The sequence below is a fragment of the Castanea sativa genome, chromosome 9, assembly GCF_040712315.1.
Source record: "Castanea sativa cultivar Marrone di Chiusa Pesio chromosome 9, ASM4071231v1".
NCBI lineage: Eukaryota > Viridiplantae > Streptophyta > Magnoliopsida > Fagales > Fagaceae > Castanea > Castanea sativa.
In genome coordinates, this window is record NC_134021.1 from 1,945,510 (window position 1) to 1,970,061 (window position 24,552).

At 40.7% G+C, this 24,552-nt stretch overlaps 2 protein-coding genes across 8 annotated transcripts; one reads left to right on the top strand and one right to left on the bottom strand.

Moving 5' to 3' along the window:
- Window positions 1–13,277: 13,277 nt before the first annotated feature.
- On the top strand, window positions 13,278–17,773 carry LOC142609602 (WAT1-related protein At2g37460-like). Of its 3 annotated transcripts, none has more exons than XM_075781228.1 (8): window positions 13,278–13,371; window positions 13,456–13,757; window positions 13,877–13,939; window positions 14,027–14,143; window positions 15,560–15,800; window positions 15,895–16,056; window positions 17,130–17,281; window positions 17,356–17,773. In XM_075781228.1, exons 2-8 carry the CDS (start codon window positions 13,570–13,572, stop codon window positions 17,612–17,614), a joined length of 1,182 nt encoding a protein of 393 aa, XP_075637343.1. In that variant the 5' UTR covers window positions 13,278–13,371; window positions 13,456–13,569; the 3' UTR covers window positions 17,615–17,773. The 3 variants fall into 3 exon arrangements, with proteins under 3 accessions (XP_075637343.1, XP_075637346.1, XP_075637344.1); XM_075781231.1 differs by having other exon boundaries at window positions 13,282–13,371; window positions 13,877–13,943; XM_075781229.1 differs by lacking the exon at window positions 13,877–13,939 and having other exon boundaries at window positions 13,282–13,371.
- LOC142609601 (uncharacterized) lies at window positions 15,367–23,213 on the bottom strand. Of its 5 annotated transcripts, none has more exons than XM_075781225.1 (7): window positions 22,976–23,213; window positions 22,458–22,628; window positions 20,214–21,491; window positions 20,057–20,125; window positions 19,618–19,816; window positions 19,423–19,516; window positions 15,367–15,794 (listed from the first exon to the last, which is right to left on the bottom strand). In XM_075781225.1, exons 2-6 carry the CDS (start codon window positions 22,458–22,460, stop codon window positions 19,446–19,448), a joined length of 1,620 nt encoding a protein of 539 aa, XP_075637340.1. In that variant the 5' UTR covers window positions 22,461–22,628; window positions 22,976–23,213; the 3' UTR covers window positions 15,367–15,794; window positions 19,423–19,445. The 5 variants fall into 5 exon arrangements, with proteins under 5 accessions (XP_075637340.1, XP_075637339.1, XP_075637341.1 ...); XM_075781224.1 differs by lacking the exon at window positions 15,367–15,794 and adding an exon at window positions 19,130–19,311; XM_075781226.1 differs by lacking the exon at window positions 15,367–15,794 and having other exon boundaries at window positions 19,130–19,516; window positions 20,057–20,122.
- Window positions 23,214–24,552: the final 1,339 nt, after the last annotated feature.

Here is a 24,552-nt window from a genome sequence, read left to right on the forward strand (position 1 = left end):
TAAAACCAGTGGATAAAAGGGGTAAACCCTTGAATGTCCTGGAAGCACCGATGTAAGAGAAACACCAAGGATAAAGGCTGTCACCTCCACATTAAAGACCCTGCACCTACCACCCTGGCCGCATTAATGGGGAAGTGACACCTGAACAGTGGAAGGGAAACTTCTGGTTACTATTCAAAGGCACTGAGAAAAGAAATATCTAGGCTAAAGGGGAGTTTGGGGCAACACGTGTACAGGGCATCAAAAAGAATAGTAGTATTTAAGGAGCAACTTAGAACAGAAATGGGGATCCCTTCTTGGTAACCTAAAGGAAAAAGAAAAAGAGAGAGAGAAGTAATATAAGAACAGTTCTCGGCTTACGTCCGAGCAGGTTGATTTACAGTATTCATTGTTGTTTTCAAGTGTTTATAATCTTTGGCTTGTCATTTAATCCTCAAACACTTCTAACCTGGGTTTCAAGCCCACACTCTACAAATTACATTGTTTAAGGCTCATTGGGCCTGAGCCCGTAACTGTTCTTGGGGCTAGGTGCAATTGTGCACTTACAATTGGCGCCGTCTGTGGGAAATCTAGTCTAGAAGGGACAGGGATACTATGGCAGCTTAGGTGCTCACCATGGTTTGCCGAGTCGTCAGGATCACAAGCGGAAGATTATTTTGAACGTCTTGAACATCGAAGAGATCGTGAGGGGAGTGTCCATACGGAATATCCTGGTGCTAGCCATATTCATGAAGGGGGTAGCACCACCCACGACGAGGGTTCTAAATCCATGCGAAGGAAATCAACCGTTTAAAGAGAAAGCTACGCCGCGCTAAGCGTAGGTTTTCACCGTCCTCATCTAACTCTTCCTCGAGGAGGATGGGGGAGCCTGGCCACGCCTCAAGGTCGCGCTCTCCCACCAAGTGCAACATCCTCCAGTGAGGAGGGCGACCAGCCAACTCGCAGACGTAAGAAGCCTCGTTCTAGGGGCTTAGGCAACGATGCTATGAGTAGGGCGTTGCACCAGCTCTCCAAATCTCCATTTGCACGGAGGATTGAGAAAGGAAGGCTTCCCAGAAGGTTTACCCAGCCCACTTTCACCATCTATAATGGCCGGACTGATCCGGTGCACTGTCACAACGAGACCCTGATGTGCAAAGTTTTTCCCTCCAGCCTGGGACCTGTTGCTATGAGGTGGTTCAACGGCCTTAAGTCGGGGTCTATAAGTTCGTTTGGGGAGCTTACTAGGGCATTCGCTTCACGGTTCATCACGTGTAGCAGAGTACCTCGTCCATTGGACTCGCTGTTATCCATGACCATGAGGGAAGGGGAGACGTTAAAAGCATACTCCGATCGTTACTGGGAGATGTTTAATGAAATAGATGGCGACTTTGATGAGGTGGCACTTAATACCTTTAAGGTGGGACTCCCTACTGATCACGACCTGAGAAAGTCTTTGACTAAAAAGCCTCGTTCGTCTGTACGTCGCCTCATGGACCGTATTGACGAATATAAGAGAGTGGAGGAAGACCAACAAGCAAGGAAAGGGAAAGGAGAAGGTTATCCCGCAGAGAGAAGGGATTTCAGTGTTCGGACGTATATCACAATAAGGCCGAGGAGAGATTACGTTGGACGTCTCCGCCTTGGGCAGCACCTCGGGCCGTGAACACCGTATTCCGGAACCGGTACATCAGGTTGTTGGAGAAAGTTCGCAAGGAACCCTTCATTAAATGGCTGATAAGATGGCAAGGAGACCTCGAAGAGGAATCACAACCTCTTTTGCCAAGCACCATCGGGATGTGGGCCACACTACCGAGAACCGTTCTGACCCTGTGGAACCACCTGTGAGTACTTCGTCGTTGAGGGAAAGTTAAAGCAGCACTGTGGACCAGTGAAGGTGTCAAGTAGGCTCAAACAACCAGAGGGAACAATACATCTCGGCCAGCCTTGGGAACAATTAATGTTATCTTCGCCGCCTCGGCAGACCGGCCAGTGTCCCACTAGGGTGATGGCGGTTTTCCATCCACGTACCGAGGATATGGGTCACGCCGAAGAGGTTGAATGGCACTTTGCCGTCCTAGATTTCTCGGAGGAGGATAAGGTAGGGACTATCCGGCCCCATGACGATGCTCTTGTGGTTACCCTCGGAAATTGGGAACTATAGCGTGAGAAGGGTGATGATAGATCGGGGCAGCGGTGCAGATCATTGTACCCCGATCTATTTAAGGGGTTAAGATTGAAGTTGGAAGACCTTACTCCTTATGACTCGCCACTTATAAGCTTTAAAGGGAGAGCCGTTGTACCGAAGGGACAGATCCGTTTGCCCGTTCAATCCGGCTCAGAAACGGTTGAGGTGGACTTCATCGTGGTTGATGCGTACTCTCCATACACGGCCATCCTTGCCAGGCCTTGGCTGCATGCGCTTGGAGCCGTCTCCTCTACCTTACATGTTAAAGTTAAATTCCCCTCGGGGGAATGTGTTGAGGAAATCCTCGGTAGCCAATCGAGTCAGCAAAGGCATATCGGCACGTCCTGCATCGCACGTACGAAGCCGAGTCTTCGGCTTTGATCAACAAAGACTTATAGCGGTTAACGGCTCCGATTCATCTGGAGTGGTGACAGGAGATGAGACACGGTGCGAGGGATTAGAGAAGTTTCCAGGGCCGATGACCCGAGAGATTCTTTCCAAGTCGGTGTACTTTTGTCACACCAAGAGAAGATGGAGTTGTTAGAGTTCTTGAAGGATAATGTTGATGTTTTTGCGTGGGATCCTTGGCGAAGCTCCGGCCTGGATCCGGGCTTCATTTGTCATCACCTAAATGTCAACCCGGCTATCATTCCGAGAAGGCGCCCACCTCGGCGCTCTTCCGTGAACATTCCGAGGCCGTGAAGGAAGAGGTGCTTAAACTCAAGAGGGCTGGGGCCATCAAAGAAGTTTTCTACCCTGAGTGGTTGGCCCATACAGTCGTCGTTAAAAAGAAAAATGGAACGTGGAGGGTATGTGTGGACTTTACTGATCTGAACAAGGCCTGCCCTAAAAATTCGTTCACAATGCCACGTATTGATCAACCGTGGATGCCACCGTCGGACATCCTCGGATGAGTTTCTTAGACGCCTTCCAGGGGTATCACTCGCATTCCTTGGCACTAGAGGATCGTGAGAAGACTGCATTCATTACACCGACGGAATTACCATTATAAGGTCATGCCGTCGGTCGAAGAATGCTGGGGCTACCTATCAAAGGATGATGACCAGAATGTTCGAACAGCAAATGGGAAAAACCATTGAAGTATACGTTGACGATATGGTGGTGAAAAGCAAAACAATACCCTCACACGTGAAAGATTTGGCCGACACTTTTCAGATACTGAGAAGGTACAAGTTGCGCCTCAACGCCTCAAAATGCTCTTTCGGCGTGGGGTCTGGAAAGTTCTTGGGATACATGATTACTCATAGAGGCATAGAGGTAAATCCAATGCAGGTTAAGGCTATTCAGGACTTGCAGCCTCCTCGGAACCCAAAAGAAATTTAAAGGTTGACAGGAATGATTGCCGCTTTGAACAGGTTCATATCTCGGTCAGCTGACCGGTGTCGTCCATTCTTCCAACTGTTGAATAAGTGGAAAGGGTTTCAATGGACCGAGGACTGCGAGTTAGCTTTTCAACAGCTCAAGCAATATCTTTCCCGGCCACCCATTCTGTCTCGTCCCGAGGCGCATGAGATTTTGTTTGCTTATCTGGCAGTGGCCGTCCACGCGGTTAGCCTGGTCCTGATAAGAGATGATAATGGGGTGCAAAGACCGGTATATTACGTTAGTAAATCTTTGGGTGAGGCCGAGGTGCGTTATTAACCCTTAGAGAAAGCGCTCCTGGCCGTGGTTCATGCCGCGCGAAAGCTTCCCCATTATTTTCAGTCCCACACAGTGGTTGTTCTGACCCAATTGCCCCTTAAGGCAGTGCTGCGTAGCGCCGACTACTCAGGAAGGATAGCAAAATGGGGGACTATCCTGGGGGCTTTTGACGTTAAGTACAAGCCTCGCACCTCGGTGAAGGGCCAGGTTCTCGCTGACTTGGTGGCGGAATTTGCCGAGCCCTTACTGGAAGAAACTCTAAAAGGAGCACACATGGACGAAAAATCAGTTGGCGTGATTACAGCTGCCATGCCTCCGATTTGGAAAGTGTATGTGGATGGGGCGGCTAATCAGAGAGGATCTGGTGTTGGACTTGTTCTGACGTCCCCGGAGGGAATTGTCTTCGAAAAATCTTTGAGATTGGCGTTCTCGGCTACTAACAATAAGGCCGAATACGAAGCGGTCTTGGTAGGCATGAAAATGGTGCATAGGATGGGTGGAAAGGGAATCCACATCTTCTCGGATTCTCAACTGGTGGTCGGCCAGGTCACGGGAACTATGGAGGCTAGAGATCCAAGGATGCAGGAATATTTAGCCCAGATTAAGCGTCAGCAAACTGAATTTGACTCCTTCGCCTTAACTCATATCTCTCGGAGCGGGAACACCCATGTAGACTCCTTAGCCACGCTGGCAACGTCCTCGGCTCAAGGTTTACCTAGGGTTATCCTCGTTGAGGATTTACTAGAACCCTCTCTTGTCATTACCAACGCGCCTCGCATCTATCTAATAAGGCCTGGACCTAGTTGGATCGACCCAGTCATATCTTTTTTGAGAAATGATGTCCTTCCTGAGGACAAATCTGAAGCAAATAAGATACGCCGAAAGGCGCCACGTTTCTGGTTGTCCGAGGACCAGAAATTGTACAAACGATCATTTTCAGGACCGTACTTGTTGTGTGTACACCCTGATTCAACGGAAGGGCTTTTAGAAGAATTGCATGAAGGGATTTGTGGCAGCCACACTGGGGGAAGATCCTTAGCCCACAGAGCTCTGACTCAGGGTTATTGGTGGCCCAATATGCAAAGAGAGGCCCAAGACTATGCCAGGAAATGTGATCAGTGTCAGAGGTTTGCTCCTAATATTCATCAACCTGGAGGAGTTCTTAACCCCCTTTCTAGTCCTTGGCCCTTCGCATAGTGGGGACTAGACATAGTTGGGCCATTTCCGAGGGCAACAGGCAATAAAAGATGGCTCATCGTGGGAACAGACTATTTTACTAAATGGGTTGAGGCCGAGCCCTTAGCAAATATAAGAGATATTGACTCCAAGAAGTTTGTCTGGAAAAACATCGTTACCAGATTCGGTATACCACACACACTCATCTCAGACAATGGTGTTCGCCCGACAAGAAGGCTTTTAGGAAGTATTGTGGTGACATGGGTATTATAAATAGGTATTCCACCCCGCCTTATCCTCGAGGAAATGGGCAAGCCGAGGCCGTTAACATAGTCATTGTCAGTGGGCTGAAGAAAAGGTTGGATGATGCGAAAGGCAGATGGGTAGAAGAGCTCCCTCATGTTCTGTGGACGTATCGGACCACACCGCGCAGGTCTACTGGAGAAACTCCATTCTCTATGACTTATGGAGCCGAAGCGGTGATACCTCTGGAATCTGGTTTTCCCACCCTAAAGACCAGCTCCTTTAGCCCGGAGAATAACAATGGATTCCTGGAAAAAGGCCTAGATTTGCTTGAGGAACGGCGCGAGGCAGCGATGGTCCAAATGGCTTATTATCAACAGAAGCTAAAACGGGGTTATGACGCCCACGTGAGGCTAAGGCCACTTGCACCTGGTGATCTCGTCAGAAAAGTCATGGGCACCTCGCTGAACCAGCTTGGGGTAAGTTAGGACCCAACTGGGAAGGCCCCTACCGCATTGTATCAGTAGCAGACATAGGGTCATATCGGCTAGCTGACCTAGATGAAAGAATTGTACCACGCCCATGGAATGTAAATAATCTTGGAAGATATTATTATTAATAAAATGTGCTTTTATCGGTGAACATTTCAAAGTTATGACTACCTCTGACGCATGAAGTTCGTTCTTAAGAATCAAACGAAACTTGGTTATGCGTCCTCGGACCACAAACCTCGTGGAAATTGATGTCTTGTCATTTGTTAAACGTAACCTTAGTTATGCTGGGTCTTCGGGCCTCCTACTTTGGGGAAATTAACATTTGAAGTTACTGTTCTTAAGAATCAAACAGAAACTTGGTTAAGTGCGATCCTCGACCACAAACCTCGTGGAAATTGATGTCTTGTCATTTGTTAAAACAGAACCTTAGTTATGCCGGCTTCGGGCCTCCTACTTTGGGGAAATTAACATTTGAAGTTACTGTTCTTAAGAATCAAACAGAAACTTGGTTAAGTGCAGTCCTCGGACCACAAACCTCGTGGAAATTGATGTCTTGTCATTTGTTAAATAGAACCTTAGTTATGCCGGGTCTTCGGGCCTCCTACTTTGGGGAAATTAACATTTGAAGTTACTGTTCTTAAGAATCAAACAGAAACTTGGTTAAGTGCAGTCCTCGGACCACAAACCTCGTGGAAATTGATGTCTTGTCATTTGTTAAATAGAACCTTAGTTATGCCGGGTCTTCGGGCCTCCTACTTTGGGGAAATTAACATTTGAAGTTACTGTTCTTAAGAATCAAACAGAAACTTGGTTAAGTGCAGTCCTCGGACCACAAACCTCGTGGAAATTGATGTCTTATCATTTGTTAAACAGAACCTTAGTTATGCCGGGTGCCTCCTACTTTGGGGAAATTAACATTTGAAGTTACTGTTCTTAAGAATCAAACAGAAACTTGGTTAAGTGCAGTCCTCGGACCACAAACCTCGTGGAAATTGATGTCTTGTCATTTGTTAAACAGAACCTTAGTTATGCCGGGTCTTCGGGCCTCCTACTTTGGGGAAATTAACATTTGAAGTTACTGTTCTTAAGAATCAAACATAAACTTGGTTAAGTGCAGTCCTCGGACCACAAACCTCGTGGAAATTGATGTCTTATCATTTGTTAAACAGAACCTTAGTTATGCCGGGTCTTCGGACCTTCTACTTTGGGGAAATTAACATTTGAAGTTATCACTTTTAAGAATCAAACAGAAACTTGGCTAAGTGCAACCCTCGGACCACAAACCTTGTGGAAATTGATGTCTTGTCATTTGTTAAACAAAACCTTAGTTATGCCGGGTCTTCAGACCTCCTGCTTTGGGAAAATTAACATTTGAAATTACAATTTTTTGAGAATCAAACGAAAAGTTGGTTAAGTCTTATCTTCGGACCACGACTTTGATCAAAGTTTACTTCTTATTATGTCTGGGTGTCAATGTGTTGCTGTTTATTAACTTGGATCTTAAGTTTCATATCTTTAAGTGTTGAGCAAATTTGTGTAAGAAATGGTCCTCGGACCTTACATCCTACTAGAAAAGATGTTGTACATTACAAGTGTTTAATCGTTACACAAGATCTTCTCTTCTTTTTTAATCAAAGGCATTGTTTAAGTATCTCAACCATATCACCTTCTGTCAAATCTTTAATAGTGTGCGCATGATTATGTGGAAATTATGGTTATGCAGTCCTTGGAGTTAGATTTGTTTACTTTGAGAAACTTTTGTTATGTATTAATGGGAAACTTTTGCGATAAATATAAAAAGAATAAAGTAAAAACAGATGCAACACAAGTAAAAATCAAGTAAAGCCGTTCTTCATTAATCATTTGGACATGCATTACATATAAAGGTTGAACAAGGAGAAAGAGAAGCCCTAAACTAGGTCCTAAGCTTTTGGAGGAGGGTCTTGCTGAGAAGTGCTGGTTCCCTCTGTCTCTTTCAACTCCAGCTCAAAGGAAGTCAGGACTTGCTTTCCTTTGTCTACTGTCTTCGTTGGAAGGACGCCGAGTTCCACTGTCTGGCTCAAATCCTTCTCTGCATCTCCTCCTCCTTCCTTCTCTTTGTTGGAACCTGAAGGTTCTGTAGGATCTGGAATCAGCTGTGGGACTATCGAAGGCAGAGCAGGGAGAGCTGACTCAGGGGTAGGAGTAGCAGCATAAGCCTCTTCAATCTCCTGTATCTCCAGAGGAAGCCAAACATTCTCGGACTTCCTCAGATCCGAGGATAGAGGAACTCCAGCCACGTTTAGGGCTTCCCCGACTTTCTCGACGTTCTCCCGCACAAAGCCGCGAAGGCCTCTGTTCGGCACTCGCTCCTCTAAGTGGTTGCTACCCCTTCCTCGTAGCTCGTCTGCTTGGCAGTCTGTAGAGAGTGTTGGAATGAGCTGGCTTCTTCTTTCATTAGCGCAAGCTCCTTTTCCAAATCCGAGCGTTCCCTTTGGGCTCGGGAAAGCTCGTCATCTTTTTCGCGAAGGAGTTTGCGCTGCCCTTCTATCTGGGTCTTCATGGTCTTCAAATTAGACTCCACCCCATTCTTTTCTCTCTTCAGATCAGCCACCTCCGCGACAAGCTTCTCGTTCTCAGCGAGGGCTGTGCCCAAGGACTTCTCAATCTCCATCCTGATCTCCAGCTCAGTTCTGGCCTTCTTCCGAGTGTCTTCTATGAACTTCTCGGCTACGAAGACCTCCTGAATGGCCTGTAACAAAATATGAGGGAGTTAGGAATAGTAAAAAACTTATGAATATTGTTAGAAGTGGAATATTCCCAAAAAGGGGGAAAACTTACCAGCGCTAGGTCCCTTTTCAAAGAAAGGAATAGTTGTGGCTGGCTCATTTTTTCCAAGGTCTTCATATCCTTGGGCAGCAGAAGAAGGCGCTCCAACACTTCGGCCAAGTGGTGGGCATGGCCATGTTGAACCGCCCTTATACTGGATTGGCAGGAGATGGGAGCACCGTCCAATCTTAAGTCAGGGGACCAGGTGACCGGTGCTCGGCGCACTTCGGCCTCATCCCTGATCTCCCCACTCTCAACTGAGCGGGCCCTACCCTTGCCTTTGTCCAGCTTCTGCTGCTGAACCGTTGGGGGGTGTTGTCGTGGTTTTTTGGGGTCCTTGCTGATCGTCCCCTCAGTATCCCCTTTTCTCTTCTTCTTGGGATCCTCGGCTGGAAGCTTTGGCTCAGCTGGAGGAAGGGGAGGTGGCAAAGATGGGGGAACTTGGGACGCCCCCGTCTTCTTCCCGGCGACCTTCGCACCTCTCTTGGTTAGAAGATCCTGCATCCTATCCATATCTTCCTCAGATGCGTCTTCTGGTCGGGCAACTATGAACCCTGCAATTCCAGAGGCCTCGGTGGCTTCTTCCTCCTCGTCAGAAAGTACGACGAACTGAGTCCCTTGAGGTCTTTCGGTGTCTTCTAGTTGGAATTGATCTATCTCTTCATCCAGCGTGTGCGAAGAAGACACCTGCTCTTCTGGAACAACAGTCGCCTGAGAATGCACAGCGAGGGGGGTTGCCGCAATGGGCTGTCCGTATAGAACGGTGTCAGGGGCGTCAGGAAGATCGTGGTCGTCCAAAAAATGGGGCCGGGCTACGTTTATCTTCCTTCGCCTTCGGTCACCGGCTACTATGGCGTTTTCTATCTCCTGGAAGTCTGAGGAGATGGGAGTGTACCCTAAGATCAGATGAGCCGCTCTGAGTTGTAGGTCCTCGCTGACAAACACCTCGGAGCGCAGTACCCGGTTAAGATCTGCAACGTTGCAGTGGCTTAAGCGTGGGCGCACGTGTCGCTTATCTGCGAAGGAAGACACCAAATCAGACTAATATGGTCAGATTCATGCAATACCTGATGAACCTAAATAAACGTGAATGCATGTGAGTGTGTATTTTTATAAATATTAGAGGAGTTTGTGCGGGGTAAGGAAGGCTAATCCTAAGGTGTCGCACCTGGATCTCCCCACTCGACTGGGCAGTGGAGGCCGTCGTGCCAGTTCCCAGAGACGACCAGGTAGTCATCCTTCATGCCTTTGTTGGATTTGGGTAGACAGGAGATTAGCCTAACGACACTGGAGCGAGACTTAATGTAATAACCTACTTTGGAAAGTTTGTGGGACTCGTACAGAAAGACAACATCGTGCCAGGTGAGGTTTAAACCCATCTGCTCGTTTAGAGCATCGACACTACCCAAAACTCTAAAAACGTTTGGGAGGCATTGATCGGGGCACAAACGGTGGTTGCGAAGGTACTCCCTAGTTACAGGCCTCATTGGGAGGGTCATCCCACCCTCTATAAAGGCTATCATTGGGATGATAACCTCTCCCTCCTTTCTAGAACCGGCCACGGCTTCTGCCGGGCAGTATTTCAAACCTACATCGCCGGGAATGTGATACTTGGCTCTAAAGCCTTCCATTCCAGCGGCGGTATCAACTAGACACTTAAATCTACCCATCAGAAAAGAACGAAAGGCTAAACTCTAAAGGGGAGAATGTCTACAAGGATAGCCGAGGACTATATCCGAGGAGAAAAGGTTAAAGAGAGAGAGAGCAAGAACTTACAAAGATAAAGGTGTGCAAATTTCCACGGTTTTCTGCAGGTAAAGTATGATGGCTGATGTTTTGATGGGATTAACCCCTGGTGAATTAAATGAAGGCGCAGGTTCCCGAAGCGTCACTGCGTGCGAAAAAGCGGTCTCGAAATTATATTTGTCCCGCCCAAATTTTTGTGGAGTAACAAGAGCCGTGGGATGCCCATCTCGCCGTTGAACGTGGGGGACAAAGTGTAACTTGCAGTAATAAATGCGCGCGTTTTTGAAAATAAAACCGTCAAGTGGCATCTTCTGGGACGCGAAATGATTTCCGCGCGTGCCATCACTCATAAAGTGTGTGGAGTAGGTTCTTGTCGGATCAAAACCCTATTTTTCTCCTCGGACGTTGAAAATTAGTGTTTTGAGGGGCTATTGTGGGGAGTAAAAAGACCCTGATGGGGATGTGGGCCTTTGGGCCATGCTAGGGAAGGCCGACCTGCTCTTGGGTTTAGAACTTGTTAGTACTACGGGTCGGCCCATACGCCGAGGATCCGAGGATCCAGCCGAGGGTGAATTTCTCTTCGGACAGACACCGGAGAACCTGGGACTTCATGATAAACGTTAGGCAATGACATGGTTAAAACCAGTGGATAAAAGGGGTAAACCCTTGAATGTCCTGAAAGCACCGATGTAAGAGAAACACCAAGGATAAAGGCTGTCACCTCCACATTAAAGACCCTGCACCTACCACCCTGGCCGCATTAATGGGGAAGTGACACCTGAACAGTGGAAGGGAAACTTCTGGTTACTATTCAAAGGCACTGAGAAAAGAAATATCTAGGCTAAAGGGGAGTTTGGGGCAACACGTGTACAGGGCATCAAAAAGAATAGTAGTATTTAAGGAGCAACTTAGAACAGAAATGGGGATCCCTTCTTGGTAACCTAAAGGAAAAAGAAAAAGAGAGAGAGAAGTAATATAAGAACAGTTCTCGGCTTACGTCCGAGCAGGTTGATTTACAGTATTCATTGTTGTTTTCAAGTGTTTATAATCTTTGGCTTGTCATTTAATCCTCAAACACTTCTAACCTGGGTTTCAAGCCCACACTCTACAAATTACATTGTTTAAGGCTCATTGGGCCTGAGCCCGTAACTGTTCTTGGGGCCAGGTGCAATTGTGCACTTACAACTCCAACAAATTTATAATTGCTATAGATTGTTGTTCTACTTTAAGTTGCTCATTTAAGTTCCATACAAATATTTGGCTTTTTTTTTTTTTTTTTTTTTAACGGGCCACCCCTTAGCTTCATGCACATGGCCTAAACATAACAGATTTTAAGCAAGGAATTCTGAATCCAATTCTCTATACCTCTAGTGAGTAAATTAAAACATTTGATCAGAGCTAGAGAAGCTTTCCATATTAATAAAATATTTAAATATTCATGTGTGATTGGTGTGGTTAGTTAAATAATGAAGTCTCACATTGGATACTAATAAAAAGAATTAATGGTTAGTATAACATAGTTGAGCTCAAACTCTTAGACTTAAATTTTATGGATTAAGTTATGTCCATATATGTTATATTAACTACTCAATTAGTTGAGCTTATAACCATTGACTGTTATATTAATGAGTCAAGAGTCTCCCCAAAGTATTTCTCTCTCTCCAAATCATAAAATTATCTGCCGGCCAAACTTGTTTTCTTTTCGATATTTTTGTTTTTGTGTTTGTATCTTTCCCTATTCGGAAAGGCATAAAAATATGGCAACCTATGTGTAACACAGCAAGCCTCAACCTTCAACACCCCAATAACGAAACATTGTTCTGACGTTTAAGAGCTGATGTACAACATCACTCTCTAGTACAGGGATAGCCACAGAAACACGAAACCAAAGTGCACAAAATGAAAATGGATTCCAAAATGGAAGTGGGTAGGGTCTCACATTGGATAATAATAAAAAGAATTAATGCTTAGTATAACATAGTTGAGCTCAAACTCTTAGACTTAAATTTTATGGATTAAGTTATGTCCATATATGTTATATGTTATCTTTCCCTATTCGGAAAGGCATAAAAATATGGCAATCTATGTGTAACACAGCAAGCCTCAACCTTCAACACCCCAATAATAACGAAACAATGTTCTGACGTTTAAGAGCTGATGTACAACACCACTCTCTAGTACAGGGATAGCCACTGAAACACGAAACTAAAGTGCACAAAATGAAAATGGATTCCAGAGTGGAAGTGGGTAGGGTCTCACAAAGTCACAAATAGTGCACAAAGTTACAAGTAGTGTACAAGGCATAAGGAAACAAAACCATGCTCAGTATAGACTAAAACTAGTGGGGATTTACGTGCTCAGCATAAGCTTGACCTTGCACTAGGTAATTTCCCAGATTCGCTAAAACCAAAATTTAAAGCAGAAAGAAAATATAAAGAAGATTGTAATGCTAGCCATCCTTCTTTTTTTCTTTTGACCAATAAGTTAAAACAATCATTTGTCACCTTTAATAATGTACATGATCAAAAGCTTGCTATATCCGTCACCTTTTAAGCTATTATTGGCGTATGGGCAAATCTTTTGGCTCTTTGTTTTTGTCTTTCATTAGGTATAGAAAGTTAAGAAGCATGAACACTTCATTTAGGTGCCGTATCTGTGTTTTACTCATGTCATACTAGTGTCATATCGGCTATCTCATGTTATAATTTTTCAAAAATTGCTCGTGTCATCGTGTCGTATCGATGTCCATACATGTACCCATATGCATGTCCGTGTTTGTGCTTCCTACATCAAAAACTTTTTATCCATTTCCTTTATGCATTATGCAAAAAAATGTCTCAGCAAATTTCTAAAGACTAAAAAGGGGCACAAATAATTTAATCCAACTTTTTGAAAACGGCTACAAAGCAACTCCACCAGTGAAGTGACCCTCACCACCAACGCCAAAGCACCATATAAATAAACCAAAGCACTGAGGTTTAGAGCATTCTTCCATCAATAAGCCTAGGTATATATAGGTGTATGATCACCTAGTTTATGGTCCTAAGATACTTAATAAATTAGTGTCAATAATTGGTGAGTAATAATTGAGTTTTAATATATTAGTGGAATCCGTGGATTTGGGAATATATTGTATGATATCATGTTTTTCTCATGCAGCTAGATGTAAGCAGAATCAGTGCTACCACTGGATACTCTTATGAGCTATATATATTCCTGTTTGACAATTGAAGCTTGTGCTATATTCTAGTTCAAATAGGAAGCACCAACAAGATGCAGAAGATAACGTTTGATAGAATAAAACCATTTCTTGCAGTTGTATTCTTGCAATTTGGTTTTGCAGGGATGTCTGTCCTTTCTAAGGCTGCACTAAACCATGGGATGAGCAATTACGTACTTGTTGTCTATCGCCATGTGGTTGCTACTCTTGTCATTGCCCCTTTTGCAGTGATTCTTGACAAGTTATCTCTCTTTGCCTCTCTGCTTAAACACATACACTCATACATATACACACACTCGTACACGTACACATGCAGAGGGAAGAGATAACTAAAACAAATTTTCCCTCACTATCTTACAGGAAAGTAAGGCCAAAGATGACCGTTCCTATCTTCACCAAACTACTTGTGCTTAGCTTGCTAGAGCAAGTATTCTTTAATACTGAGCCTTATAGTAATTATTCATAGTATTGTATGGTTTAAGCATATCTTATATCTTGTTCTCTTGGCAGGCCAGTCATTGATCAGAACTTGTACTTTCTGGGAATGAAGTACACAACTGCAACGTTTGCAGCAGCTTTAATCAATGTTCTTCCGGCCATTACTTTCCTAATGGCTTGGTTGCTTAGGTAAATAAAATGTAAAGCAAGATCTTGAAGCCGCATATACTTCATTAAGAACAAAACATGAAAGCATTTTAAACATTAAAGTAGTTCATTTGTGTTTAGATAGTTGCAGAAGAGAATGATTTGAATTTCATTTTTTAGTTTAAATGACTTGAATAGAATTTTTTTTTTAAACAATTTTTTTTCTATTACGAAATTTATGGTCCGATTCTCTCTCTTTTGTTTTGCTTTGTTTTTTTTTTTTTTGTGGTGATACTGATATTGGCCAGATTCAAAATTATTAGATGTAAACTTCAAATACAACATTAGAAGATGGTTTTGCCTGAGTGAAATCTTCAAAGCTCAATTCCATCACGTATTATTTAAACTCATATCAAGTCACTTATATTAGAATTTTTCTTCAAAAACTTTAATTATCTCAAATCCAAAATGCAAGATTGGGAGGTCTTGGTTGATTGATTTTAATATATAAGGATCACTTGTAAAACCATGTTTACACAATCTATTCATCTTGTGCTATTAGATTTTTAACAGTTAAGCAACAAGTAGCTAGCTTCAAACTTTACGTAATCGTAAACAAATATTCTTATTCATGTAATTCAACGTCACACAATCTATTAATCATGACTGTTACTAAGAGAGAACGTTTAAAAAAAAGAAAAGAAAAGATTAAGGGTTCCAACATTTTGACTTGATAAATCTATCATCAAGAGAAATACTTAACCCCGGCAATCTGATTCTTCGAGTCTCTTTTTTCTTGTTGTAGTGCTTTTCTTTTTTGTTCTTTTTAAAAACAAAAAAAAAAAACAAAATGACAGATTATTTTTTTGAGAAACAAGTCACGAGAGAGAGAAAGAAAGAGACTTTAACACAAAATGACAAATTAGGGATTTAGTTTTACGATTTTTCCAAAAGATTACATCAACAGGCTCTATTGTATGCCAAAGTGCTACCTGCCATAAAATAAAATTTTCTCCATTAGCAAAAGCTCAAACCTAACTTGTAGAAAGCTTTAAACTTTCAAATAGAATAAATTCCTAATGTTAAAAGTTTTAAAAAAAAAAAAAACAGTTTTAAATATAATAGAATATATTCTAAATTAAACAAAGGGAAAAATATTTTAGGTACTGTGTTAAGATGTTCTAATAACAGAATTCTTTATTTGTTAAACTGTTAGCTTCCAAAAATAGTTTGAAGACAATTTTTATAGATGTTTAATCCATAGATAGGCCCAACGTTGAATCCTAAATTCAATTAAGTTTTCATCGTCTTCTCTCTCAATTTACTGCGTTCCTCGTTTTTCTTACTATATTTGATGTATCAAGAGATAATTAAATGGTATAAATACAAGTATTTTTTTTTTTTTATAGGATTTTTGTTTATAAATGTAAAAAATGTTGTTTTTATGTCTCTGAGTAGGCTTGAGAAGGTAAAATTAAAGAGTATCCGAAGCCAAGCTAAAGTGGTAGGGACTCTAGCAACAGTAGCGGGAGCCATGGTCATAACACTGGCAAAAGGCCCAGTTCTTGAGTTGATCTGGACTAAAGGAAAAACAAACCACGACCAGCAAAACAATGGGACCAATCTTCATCATTCGATTAAGGGTGCCATAATGATAACAATTGGCTGCTTCAGCTGGGCTTGTTTTGTTAATCTGCAAGTAAAGTTTTCCTCATAAATTTATATATTGGTACAATATGAGTAATTCACAACAAAGTCCCAAACATAATACTCTCATGGCTCTATTTTTCCAGGCAATCACACTAAAATCATACCCTGCTGAGCTTTCCCTAACAGCTTGGATATGCCTGTTAGGCTCAATCGAAGGCACCATATTGGCACTAGTGATGGAGAGGGGAAAAGCTGCAATCTGGGCAATCGGTTGGGACGTTAAACTATTGGCAGCTCTCTACAGTGTAAGAATATAACATCAATTGTCTGTTTAGTATTCCCAAATTTTCCGTAACTTATTTGTTAAATGTGAAACAAAAAGATAAAAACAAAATGTTTTTGAGTATCGCTTTGGTGCCCCTTTCAATACACAAATTGAAACGGAATATTTTAGTACAGACTTTTTTTTGTTTTTTTGAGAAATAAACTGCTAAGCACATCCACACACTTTAATTACACACATTTTGACATACCATTTTGGACTTTCGAAATTACCATTTTATGTGTGTATAAATATATATTAATTAATTAATTAATAAAAAAATGTTATTACTCATTGCTATTCTTAAGCCAGATGATATAAATTAATGTAATATCATTTAATGAAGGTAATATATAGTGTTTTAAAAGAAATATCATAATCATTACGTGATTAGATTGATTATTTTAAAAACCAAGGTTGGGTACTTTTGTAAATAAACAAAAATTATTGGGGCATTTATAAACTAGGAATCTTCCTGGAAGCCCCCTTTTCACCTACCCCACTCCACCACTTGTCTCGTGCAATGGCTTTTATTTCAAAATCTCATTGGTTACACTCCTATTCTTCTTTACTTCAAAATCTCATTTGTGAGAATTTATAAAGGACTTTGTCCAACCAGAAAAGAGAAGCAGGGGGAGGGAGGGAGGTCGTCATTGCCCTAGGAACTTTATTTCCTTTAAGCTACTATCGGTCCCGTTTTATCATATCAAAATCTTAAGCTATAATACAGGAGATTGTAACCACCATAGGGTTAGATAACCCAAATGAAAGACCGAAATGCCCGGACAATGACTTTCAATCACCGACTTAGTTATAAATCTTCGTCTGTATCACCTGTCCAGAGCTCCCCACGACACACCACTACCAAAACTCATGCATTATTGCATCTCCACAAACAAAAGGGGAAAAAATCATCTTTCTAAAGAAATGGAAAAATCCTACTAGCATCTATATTTTCATTTCTCCAGTCATGGAAAAAGGGATTTTTCCCAAGGAAGAATCAGATTCTAGGCCAGCAAATGACATATTTACAACTCTTTATATTTATTGATGCAGGGCATAATCTGTTCGGGACTGACATATTACATTCAAGGGGTTGTGATGCAAGAAAGAGGCCCTGTATTTGTAACAGCTTTTAATCCCCTATGCATGGTTATTGTTGCTATCATGGGCTCATTCGTTTTGGCCGAGAAACTGTATCTTGGAAGGTATTCTTCAAGCTTAATCCACCACCACAGCCATACTAGAACAAAGTCACTAACTAATTTCTTCAATTGTACAGGATACTAGGTGCGATTATCCTAGTTGCGGGATTATATCTTGTGGTGTGGGGTAAAAGCAAAGATTACAAGTCCTCAACTTCATCAATTGATGAGAAAACAGCACCAGATAAGCAAATAATACAAGCAGGTAGCACTGGAAACAAAAAATCCAATCATGAATCAACAGCAAAAAACTCAATCACAATTGACATGTCTGGTGGAGAAATTGTACCTAGAGATGAACAAGTTCATGAGCAAAGGAGTCCGATCACTGTCTAGAGTATGACTTTCCTGAAAGGTTCCATGCACCTCTACAATGCTAAGGGTACGGAACCAATCTAGCTTTTATCATTTATCAATCTTATGTATACTAAAGGTGATGCGGGAGCCGCAAAAAGATTATTATTTAATATTATTTATGTTTGCAAGTTCATTGTATTTTTATGCTTGGACAAAACTTAGGTACAGTATCTTAGGTGATGTTCCTTAATTTCTTTTCTTAAGATTTAGTTGTGTGGTTACTTAACTAAAAAATACACTTTCATCCCATAAGAAAAAATTCATATGATAGAATCTTAAAAAGTGAACTTAAAAGGGAACCTAAAGAACAACACCTAAGTACTATACATAAGTCTTGCTCTTTATGTTTTAGGTCCTAGTAGTTTATTGGGCTATTAGTATTTTAATTTGGAAGCAAAAATAACCTTGCTTCCTTTTTTTTTTTTCTCTTATAAAAAAAAAGAATTAATTTGGAAACAAGGTTATTTTTGTAATAAGACAATTAAGGTTTCCTAGCCAATTAGAACTAGGGTTTAGCAATCCTATATAAGTAGTTGATATTTTGATAAATGAAAAAAATGGCCGTTTGGTCTCTCTTTTGGTCTGGTGCGGACTCTAGATCTACCCTAGGTGCTGACTCCTAGTAGTTTCCTCACTTAGTGTTGACTCCAAACCAGGCCTAAGTGCTAACTCCTAGGTCATATCCCTTGATTTTATTGTTATTTTAGTTTCGTTCTGACTGTCCTGCGTCAAAAGGTTTTCTATTTATATGTGAACTGGTCTCTAATTATGTCAAGGAAAATGACAATTGACTTGAAAATATAATGAATCAGAGATAGCACTTGAGTTATTATGGTGGAAGGAAGATCAGATGATTCTCTACAAGAGAATGTCATGATTCAGGACATATGCAGTAGTGTCCGAACAGCACCAGTTTCCCACATTAATTGAGTAAGTGATCAGGAACTGAATCTACTCCGATGTCGATAATCACCTAGCATCTCATTCTCCCAGGATATTAATTTGGCAGGTGAAGCATTGGGTAATGGCCCAACATTTCCTTCATCTTGCACCATGAAATACATTCTTTTGGGCTCTCATCTTCCTAAGATCCTAAAACAAAGCCATAATGCCTTCTTGGGCTCTCTTCTTCCTAAAACCCTTAGACACAACCATAATGCTTCTCACTAATGTATCAGATGGTCTTTGTTTATTAACAATGCAGAAACACCAAATTGTGTAATTAAATGCCATAAGACAATTTACCCAGCAAAAACAAAGTTCCATAAGAAAATTTAATGGCGCTAAATAATATAGACTTATGTAAATGGAGTCTTAGCACCATATCTCTTCAATACAATTTAGATTGAAAAAAAAATATCAGTAAAATTGCTGAGTTACTTCTTATATGATTCAAACTGAATAAAGAAAACTAAACAGATGTAGCCCTAGATCTTCCTTCAAAAACAATTAGTTCCATTAATAAGCATATCACAATCATATACACGCAAGATCAATGAGAATGAATGCATATTAAAAGTAACAAAATATCCTTTCCGCCAACAGGTTACATCTTAAATTTCATTTTTTCTTTAAAAAAAAAACCACGAACTACAATCTGTCATCATACAGTGTTCCTTTTTTTAATAAGAAATTGTCATCATACAGAACTTCCTAGTCCCACCATGTACCTTGCCCTTAAATTAGAAAAGTACCCAAACCCTTAAGTTAGTGGTGCAATCACCATAATGAGTACAAGATATAGACAAAAAAGATGACTTCTATGCACAAAACGAAGATGATCCTACCTTACAATTTAAATCAGCTCGGTTCATGATAGTTGCTTCGCCTCATCCTTTCCATATATACGCTGAAGTTCACGTGTTGCAGCTAGAAAGGATTCTGAAAGTAGCAACAGCAGGCATGAGAAGAAAGACATAAAAAAAGAAGAATGTTTGACACAAAATTCCAAAGCAGTACAGGTTAAAGAGAGTTTGCATCACCTTTCCAAAGGCGGAAGGACTTCTGATTGATAGGTGAGCCGGTTATAGTCTGAATAACTTCAAACAACATATTTTGAGGCGTGCTCCTGAGCTTTTGGACAATCCCATAAATAGTCTTTCCATTCTCAAAGTAGATGTGATTATTTGGATGTTTTGTTTTGCATCCAGCATGACGCTCAAATTCATATGCATTGATCACCTAGAAAATCAAATAATTGGTCCATTGAGTCAACTAATCGTGCATAAAATTCCTATTATGGGTGTGTTTGTATAAGTTGTTGCAAAACGGTGTTTTGGGTTTAAAGTGAGTGTTTGTAAAGAAACTATGAGGAGTTGCTGTTGTGAAACAGAGTTTTGAGTTCTAGAATCGCACTTTTAGGCTCCCAAAATGCCTAACCAAACGGACCATATATAAGAAACTAAATCTACAGAAACTTACCTTAGAGAAGTTACATGACTGACAGCCACATAGATATCCAGAACCTTTTATAACACCACGAAGTTCCTTCTACCATCCATGCACAGAATGAACCAGTCATTTCATCAATGATAAGCTAATCTAAAAGAAAATAATAAACATTTGAGCTGATATTTACCTCCCGTGACCAGGCAGTATACTTTACAGGAACTCCATCCAGCATACCAGTTGATAGCAAACTTCTGACATTTGATGGGAAGTTATTTGGAGGAACCTTCTTGGACATTTTTAGATCATCTTTCTTTTTGGAAACATTTTCAGTTCCAGAAGCAGTTATCAGGCCAGTACTTGTACGTGCATCAGCACTTGATTTAACCAACTCTTTCTCATTTACTGACTCTGATCTTTGTACTGAAGGATGACCCATCAACAGTTCATAACTAGACATTAGCTTTCCTGAGGAATTTCTATCATCATCATCATCATAGCCACCGAAGGATATGATAGTACTCTCTCCCTTATTATAAGAGTGACCAATTGATAGGGTACTGTTTTCATCCTTGTTGAAGGTATGAACCATCGGTACCAAATTGTCTTCTACCTTATTGAAGATGTGACAGGTTGACATGGTATTGTCATCTGCCTTGTTGTAGGTTGGACCAATAGAAATGATATTGTTGTCACCATTGCTGATTGTCTGGCATGTTGATATAGAATTAGTGTTTTCCCCGTATGTTTGACCCATTGATATGTTTTCATCCCCCTTGTTATAAGGTTGTCCCATTGATATGAAATTGTTATCCACCCGGTCATAGGCGTCGCCTAAAGATATGATGTCATCCCCTTTGCTATATGTGAGACCCATTGATATTGAATTGTCATCTGCCTTGTAAGCATGAGCTGTTAACATGGTGTTGTCATCACCACGATTATAGGCATGTGGCATTGATACAGACATAACATTTTCAGAGTCCTTAACTTGGCTGACTTTAACTTTTCTAAATGCACCATAATTTAAACCTAGTCTAGGATCTTCTAGTGTCTGTGACATTGATAGACCAAATGAGGAATCATTCCCAAATGTATCCTCATCAAGCTTTCTTCCCACATTCATTTTCTCTGTGGTGGTAAGTGATGGAATATTTCTGTCATCAAAATTCGCAGTCCTGGCTGTTTCGGAATCAAATAACCGTTCAGTAAATTGGCCGGAGAATGAATGAAAACTGGGCACATTTCCCCATGGAGAAACATTTGGATTCAACATTCCTGAAAATAAATTATTGGTTGGAACCTCTACTGCCTGCTTCTTGCTGGGAAACAGCTCCACCTCAGGGCCATCCATGAACCACTGATGAGCACGCTTCGGCTCAATCCTTGAAGAATTATCATAAGCTGTCTCACCATCATTTATACATCCAGCACCTTTGTTCATCCAGAAGCCCTGATTCTGGAAAGACTCTCACAAATAATTACTTACAAATATGTCTTCACCATATAGCTAATTAAAAGGAGAGTAATGAGAACACTCTATATCTGTATCTAGTAGATAATTATAAACTAAGATCAACGAACCATTCACATTATTTGCATTAGAACTGCTTAACCAATCAGTACAACTGTTTTAGATTCAACAATGCAGGATTACTCAGCCATGAATGACAAAAATTGAATGACTTAAAACTTAAGCATTCATGGAAAATCTTTTCACCTCATTCTTCTCGACTCTCCACGCTTAATCATATTCCTTACCATAAGTACAATTACCAATCAACATGTACATTAGAGACAACGATGAGAAAGAAAGAGAGGAAACACACACAACAGCAATAATACTTCCATGTTTTTGAGAACTAATAAAAAAAACAGTAAAAATAACATCATGACTTAAGCCAATAATCAGATTCCATCCAACACAATACACTATCATGTAAAGCCTAAAGATGCTTTTGTTTCCTACTCTATCAGTTTCCAGTCCCCAAGAATTCAGTAGGAAACAGATTCAGAACTTTGTTTTCTACAAATGTTGACAAGTCCTATTTAAGATTCCAATCAAAATGGAGGGTTTTGAAGTCTGATTAAGCTTGAGTCCTTCCTAAAACACAAGCAGCACATCATTTCAGGGATTGTGTCTCAATCTAGAATTTAAACACTATAATTATGCACACGGGCGCGTGTGCACACACATTCCATAGCATCTTCCTTTGCCTCCATTCTTCCAAGAACCACAAGAAGGGCAATAAAGCCGTACAAATATGCATTCACTAGGTCAATTACACACACGGACAAAGTTTCTTTAAAAAATAAATAATTAAAGGGCCCCATTAGTTTTATTCCAAGCTCACATGCTTTGATTTCTGCTAAACATTTATGGTTCATTTAATACACATTTTGAATCTCTTAACTTTCAGGTCCAAAAACATACCATTTTGCGTGTATTGTACTTCAAATTCCTCTCTGAAATTCTCCTCGCACTTCTCTAATTGGTCGATGATTAAATTGATGGCTAATAAAGCATAAAAAAGTTCTTCAAGAACAAATGCTACATAACGTAGTGGACCGTTAAGCTCGCCACCGCCAATTATTCAAACCTTATCTGCCAAAGAAAAATTCAATATATTAACAACGAAACAAATCCACAGTAATTAATTTTACTTTCATCCCTCTGTTTCTGAATCTCAAAGTGTCATAATGCAGTAAAGGAAAAAAAGCTCGACTCAACTAAGCTCAATGCAACAATGGCGCTAACTTGAACTGAGAGTTCACATTTATCGCAGCGAATAACGAAAGCAAATACAACAGTTTATTCGATGAATTAACTAAAAGAGAGTCGCTCATTTTCGAAGCAACCAAACAGAGACAAAAATAGAAAGAAAAGCGAATGAAAACCCTAGCTCTAGAGCTCTGAGTACAGAGAAAAACAGAGATCTCAGTGAAACGCACCTGTCGCGAGAAAGAACAACAGGACGCTCTGATAACCGCACGATCCGTGATCGGAGATCGATGGAGGTTACGGTGGAGATCAGCCGGAAAAATCGCCGGAGATTGTACGGACGGTGGATCGCGGTGAGATCTAGCAAATGGGGCCAGTTTGGAATTTGGATTCGATTTTGAGAGGTTTTTTCCGTTTTTGGATTTTTTTTTTGTTGTTGTTGTTGTTGGTGTTGTTGGTGGTGTGTTTTGTAGCTGTGTGTTTGTTTGAGGAGCAAGATATTTAGATGGTGGGCCGCACGATCAGAGTTCGTGGAGCCTCATCGTGGCCGTACACGTGGACCAGAATACTAGTTCGATCAGTTTGGGTTTGGCTATTGGCAGTGGCGCCTCGTGTTTGTGTTTGTGTGTGTTTAGTTCGCGGAGTTGGGTCCATGAAGCTATGATTATAAGAAGGTGTTGCGTCCAAAACGTGGCCCACTTAGGAGAGATGTCGGTCAGTTGGTCTTATCTTCAAATTGACTTTTTAATGGGCAAAATTTGGTAAATAGTATTTTTTGGGCAAAAATTCGGTTAATAGTATGTAGCTAAAAGTATTTAGTAAGTTGGACTGTTTTTTGAAAATCGAGTTTGTGAAACTCAAGTTTCGACCTAAAATCGAGTTTCTCAAACTCAATTTAGACTTGATGTGAATTAAAAAAAAAAAAAAAAAAAGTGGAACTCGAGTTTATTAAACTCGAGTTCCATGCGTTTAAAAAAAAATAAACCAGATGAAACTCGAGGGAAGCAAACACGAGTTCTGTTATTTTTTTTATATGGAACTCGAGTTCCATTTTTTTTTTTTTTTAAATTCACGTCAGGTCTAAATCGAGTTTGAGAAACTTGATTTTAGGTTGGAACTCAAGTTTCACAAACTCGATTTTCAAAAAACAGTCCAACTTACTAAGTGAGTGCTTGGATAGAACTTAACTGCATCCACGTTTGCGTTTCAGCTTTTCTTCTTCTTTTTTTTCCTGTGCACGCGTTTCAGTGGGGGACAAGGTTACTGTTCATACTATGTGGGTTCCTATTTATGCACTGTTTTGCACTGTTCACGCACTTTTCAGCCACTTTTTCATTAAAAATGGGTCTCACGATACTATTCACACATCTAAAAATTATTTTGCTACGGTGTTTTCAGTTTTCAGTTTTCAGCAATAAGTTCTATCCAAACAGACCATAAATACTTTCAGCCGCATACTATTCATTGAATATTTTTTTAGAAAAAATGTTGTTAAGCAAATTTTGCCCTTTTTAATGTTCTCATCCTTTTGAGGTACGTACGAGTTCTAAAGCCTTAATTAATATATATAGGATCAAGTTCAAGTTACATCTGGTATAAGTCTAAGCAATATTACACCATTTAATAACTTATTATTGAATTCATATTTTGAAAATCCAACAGTTGAATTATATATTTTATATGTTCTTAACATGCATGTCAAATTTCATGTCAATCAAATGTAATTTACCATTCGATCCACAAATTAATCTTTTATGCATTATTTCAGACTACCAACACTTAAATTTAAATAATTGATTGATAACAT

Bases quoted from the DNA above. Each gene is read 5' to 3' on its own strand.
- LOC142609602 (XM_075781228.1), top strand. From the start codon at position 13,570: ATGCAGAAGATAACGTTTGATAGAATAAAACCATTTCTTGCAGTTGTA. The intron at 14,144-15,559 runs GTAAATAAAATG...GTCTCTGAGTAG, and splicing joins CTAATGGCTTGGTTGCTTAG to GCTTGAGAAGGTAAAATTAA. The intron at 16,057-17,129 runs GTAAGAATATAA...TTATTGATGCAG, and splicing joins TATTGGCAGCTCTCTACAGT to GGCATAATCTGTTCGGGACT.
- LOC142609601 (XM_075781225.1), bottom strand. The intron at 20,126-20,213 runs GTAAATATCAGC...CATGGATGGTAG, and splicing joins ATACTGCCTGGTCACGGGAG to AAGGAACTTCGTGGTGTTAT. The intron at 19,517-19,617 runs GTGATGCAAACT...TGCTACTTTCAG, and splicing joins GTCCTTCCGCCTTTGGAAAG to AATCCTTTCTAGCTGCAACA.